Source organism: Neodiprion virginianus, chromosome 3 (assembly GCF_021901495.1).
Source record: "Neodiprion virginianus isolate iyNeoVirg1 chromosome 3, iyNeoVirg1.1, whole genome shotgun sequence".
Classification (NCBI taxonomy): Eukaryota; Metazoa; Arthropoda; class Insecta; order Hymenoptera; family Diprionidae; genus Neodiprion; species Neodiprion virginianus.
This window is the reverse complement of record NC_060879.1, coordinates 24,093,761-24,098,348: the sequence shown is the minus strand read 5'-3', so window position 1 is coordinate 24,098,348 and position 4,588 is coordinate 24,093,761. Positions and strand designations below refer to the sequence as shown.

Below are 4,588 nucleotides of genomic sequence, written 5' to 3'. Positions count from 1 at the left end.
GCGGCCGCATGTATAACCAGCATTCCAAACCCTTTCGAAAACTACGTCTATATCTGCTTTCGGCACTTTGGTGAAATTCAAGCTCATGACGGTATCCAGGTGAAAAACTTGTAAGGCTGCGTAACGCGAGCAGATAAGGGATGAATTTTTCTCATCCCGGCATTTCTCCCCATCCATCTCTCTCCTGCCCCCATGAATGCAGCCAATTTGTTCCGGGGCTCGACCCTTATCAACTAACTCCTTTGCCCAGGCATTCGCAAAAGTATGTAATTAGCAAAGCATTTATTGCTATCTCCAATTTCGTGAATTGACTAGCCCGCATTCCAGGGTCACGAACTTCGCTCGATTTTGTACATTTTTAACCAACGAGAGAGACGCTGCTGATCTGTTCGCATAATACTTGACTATTCGATGAAAGGTTTCATTTTCTCGGACTGTCTATGACGACGATATTACCGAAGCATTCTGATAATCATATCAGCTTGTCTGTCACCAGTAATTGATCGCACATGGTCTTCATACTTATGGAACTTATATATCCGACTTACACATATTCACTCAAAGGTGATCAAATCCAACTGTACTTTGTACCTAACGTTCAAGAGTACGTCCAATGATCGTGAATCGTGGTTATTGCTTAAAATTAAGTGCTTCGCGCATGAGAGAACGATAGTTTTCTTCAATCAACCGCTAATTATAATCGCTTGCCGAATATCTGTGAGATAATTGAACTGCATAATCACGAGCACATGCATTAAATTAATTTCTACTCACGGCATGTACGAAATAACGTAATGAAATTATTTCGAATTCATTGTCCGTATGTTTAATTATAAATCCATCAAGTTTCCCCGAGTTTCCTTTTCTCACATAAAGTAAAAGGCTATGACCTGTAATACCCGAGTTTTGTACCGCACCGACAGCGTGTTGCTGCGAATTTGATCATTTATTTACAAAGCAGGAATACAAATGTGAAAGATCACGCTGATTAGTAGATAGTACGATAAATGTTGGGTACTCTTATCATTACTCTAAAACGTCACGGGTGTTATGTAATTGATCTACAAGCCACTCGAACGTCGAATCGCACGTTAAGTGTCGAAATTGTAGTATTCTTCAAAAGAGGACAAACTATCCGACGGCCAAACATCCAAATCAGCATGGTCTTCGGTTAAAAGTTCTAGGCTTGAAACGGTCCCGTCTTCGTACAACTTGAAATCCTCGGCAAATGAATCATCGCCAGTGTCATCATCACCATCACTACCGAGAGGAATAACAGTCAATACTTCGATCTGACTACTGCTTTCCGACTTATTGTGATCATCTTTAACCGATTCATTGTTCTTCGAAGACGAGTGATCAGCTGGTGCCTGAGTATCATTTTTCGTAGATGAAGCCGTGCCATTTTGTGACACTTTGTCATTTTCTGAAAGAAATTTATTCCGATTCTAATATATTGCTCATGTGTAAAATTAGTCGAAGTATGTATCGGCGAAGAATTGCTAAAATATCATCGTCATGTGAAGAAGGCTCGCATTCTCACCTGCAATCATGGGGCCACTTTCTGAAAGTTTGCTCTTCTCTGACGTAGAATTCTTTTTCTCTACTGCTTCAGCCTTATTGTCCGTGCCCTGTTTGGCTGGAAGCGTACTGGAGTTTTTAATTACTTCTGGAGCTTCAGTGAAATGCGAGGTTCCCGATGCTTCTCCGATTGGGTTGGTATAAAAGTCTTGGATCGCCTCAATGTACTCTTCCAGCGGAATCACCGGTTCCGCGTGCACATCTTTAGCGTGTTCTTCTACAGGCAGAAGGATCTCTTCGCCGAGTATTATCACCACCAACTTTTCATGAGGACCGTTTTTCGCATTGTGTTCATCGTGCGATGCAGTTTTGTCAGATTCGTGAATCGTTGTGACTTCTTTTTTTCCAGAATCTTCCCGTACTGTGCCATGGTTGACGTCTTTATCGTTTACATGTTCGCTCTGCGAACTTTTTTGCTGCGTAGAAGAATCACTCAACGCTTCGATGAACTCTTCGTTCGAATCATCATCGGGCATTGTTATTGTCTCATCTTGCAGACCCGACACAACTCTCAGGCCTACCAAGCACTGCAGTATCAATAAACTCTTCATCCTATGGATTCACAATAAATACCCAGACAAATCAATCATCATTGTCACGACCTGCAATCTTAATGAGGACAAGCAGGATCTGTAGCATTACATGGATATGCGTGAAAACGTTGGTTTTCGGTGCAATATGTCAACGTTTAAATACTACTGCACCGAATACATTGAAAACTAGCAGCTTGCATACGGAACAAGTCCAACTGCCTATTCACGGTGAAGTGAGCAATTTGTGTGACACTTGTGTCAAATTTTACAAACTCCCAATGTAGGCAAATTTTTGAACGATGTTATGTCATTTTTAAACAAAAAATTCAGAGCAGCGTTGAAGCATAGAATAATTTTTGTAGCGTTACTGGATTATACCAGTCGATATATCAATTTTGCTTCACTTTTTTTAACGAATACCGAATTTCGATTTCAAACATGATCCAAATATGAACCGTTGTTGAGTGACGCGTGTTTACCCACTTGATAAGTTAGCAGACTCACTCGTGGTAGGCCTTCTTTCGCTCGAACTAGACTATCCCCGTACTGTGTTTAACCGCTTGAACCTGTTCAACTAGATGCCAGTCCAAGTACCGGCTCTGTTCTGTACTTGATATTCACGACGAATGTTAAAACAATATTTTATCCAACTTCAACGGAATGCAATTTCCATTTCCAACAGTAACTCGCCGTTAGTTCAGCAGTTACTTCATCGTACATTCGCAGCCGAATCAAGGTCTTTCGGAACAGTGGCATGTCATGCGAAAAAACAAATATTAAAATTATGTCATCCTGACCCCCAACTACATTATTCAAACTCTTTTAGCCACTGTTCACAGATATCGGTTTGACTCACCTGAGACACGATGAACTTTTTCCTGGAATTGATATCAAGTAGTTTTATTTTATTTTATTTTTTTTTTTACTCATACGTACGTTACTGTTAAAATTTATAATACTTTAATTCAATCACTAAACACGAATCACATATAAATTGTATACTTTACTTGCTTTCGTGAAAAGTTTCCTTCTTTTTTCTTTTTTTTCTTTTTTTTTATTATCACTTTGTATTTCGTTGTTCTAGTGTTGTTTAAAATCGTAGGAGAATGGTTTTATGCGAAAAATCGTACACGTATTTGAGCGACTTCACTTGCTACAGTCTGGTTACATCTTCTATGTACGCCAGCTGCGTGATGTCTAATATACACGACGCGGAGTTCCACGTGACTTGTCCATCGCAAATTGAATAAATACAGCCTCGTATTTCTGTTTCTCTTAACAATATCATTCTGAGCATTGTTTTTTCGATGATGGCATGTCGGAGCTCAATTATTTGTTCAGCCTGTTTTCGTTGACGATTCAAGATAGACCATTGTCTTTGAGCAGATGAAAATCGCCCGAAAACAATTTGCAATGAGCCAAAATAACGAATATATACGTGTCTTGTACACGGCCGTTTTCACTAACTTTTACCCAGCCATCTGTCATGAAAAATAATATGTTTGTTTACTATTCTGAAATATTATACTACGTGATAAATGGGGATAATCTGTAAAATATCAGCTGGCCTTTATGTTCATTGATGGCAGTTTGTACCTTGTTTCATGATTTTCTAGACCTCCGGTTGTAGACTTGTAAAAAAAATATATAAAACGTTCAATGAAATGTAAAAATAGCACATGAATTGGAAGTCTAGTCAAAGATTGCTAGGTGAAGAATGGTGGACCGAGTGGTAAGCCGTTCGAATTGGAACCTTGATGCGTGATGATTTTGCGGTCACGCGTATAAAAGATCTAACATCAAGTTCACTTCAATTCGATAAGAATATCCGAAGCTTTGCTATTTCAAGGCTTAATGCATCATAGAAAGATGGCCGGCGCTGGAAGTACGATAGTAAACGTTGAAAGTTTGGCGTTGAACAGCTTAGAGGGAGTTGAAGAAGATAGAACATGAAACACGAAGGGGCATAATCAAGTTGACTATCGCGTACGAATCGTATGCAAAACTGCACAGCAGGCTGCATTCTCCCTCCACCTTGCGCCACATGTTCTCTGCGAGATATCTATAAAACATAAGCATTATTATACTTTCTAATGTGGTTGCAAGACAGCTGCAGTGGTCCGCTGCATATCCGGTAAGTCAAAGCCACCGTTCTCGGTTATGCCTAGATTACATAATCGATGATTATGTCTTTTCAATACTGCGCTTATAAGCCCAAAATTTAGCTAACTTATATTTTATTTCCGTGAGATGTATCAAATGTTCTGCACTGAGAAAGATTCATTCTTTATAGTAACTAGAAAAATTTAGTAAAACAGGCATCGTTGAAAAAACTGTTTGAATATTGTTGGAATTACGAAAAACGAGGTACGCGTAACCATTTTGCGCTATTTTCGATCCTTTTTTGGTAATTGCAACGCAAAATTATTTTGTTCGGTTTACTCTACTTTTTTAGTTAAACAAGGCTTTGACAC

At 39.2% G+C, this 4,588-nt stretch overlaps 1 protein-coding gene across 4 annotated transcripts; it reads right to left on the bottom strand.

Annotated features, from left to right (window-relative positions):
• Positions 1-904: 904 nt before the first annotated feature.
• On the bottom strand, positions 905-3,297 carry LOC124299526 (uncharacterized). 4 transcript variants are annotated; one of them, XM_046752786.1, is made up of 5 exons: positions 3,117-3,297; positions 2,971-2,992; positions 2,594-2,852; positions 1,544-2,133; positions 905-1,426 (listed from the first exon to the last, which is right to left on the bottom strand). In XM_046752786.1, exons 4-5 carry the CDS (start codon positions 2,130-2,132, stop codon positions 1,092-1,094), a joined length of 924 nt encoding a protein of 307 aa, XP_046608742.1. In that variant the 5' UTR covers position 2,133; positions 2,594-2,852; positions 2,971-2,992; positions 3,117-3,297; the 3' UTR covers positions 905-1,091. The 4 variants fall into 4 exon arrangements, with proteins under 4 accessions (XP_046608742.1, XP_046608743.1, XP_046608744.1 ...); XM_046752787.1 differs by having other exon boundaries at positions 3,122-3,297; XM_046752788.1 differs by having other exon boundaries at positions 2,598-2,852; positions 2,971-3,297.
• Between the last annotated feature and the right edge of the window lie 1,291 nt (positions 3,298-4,588).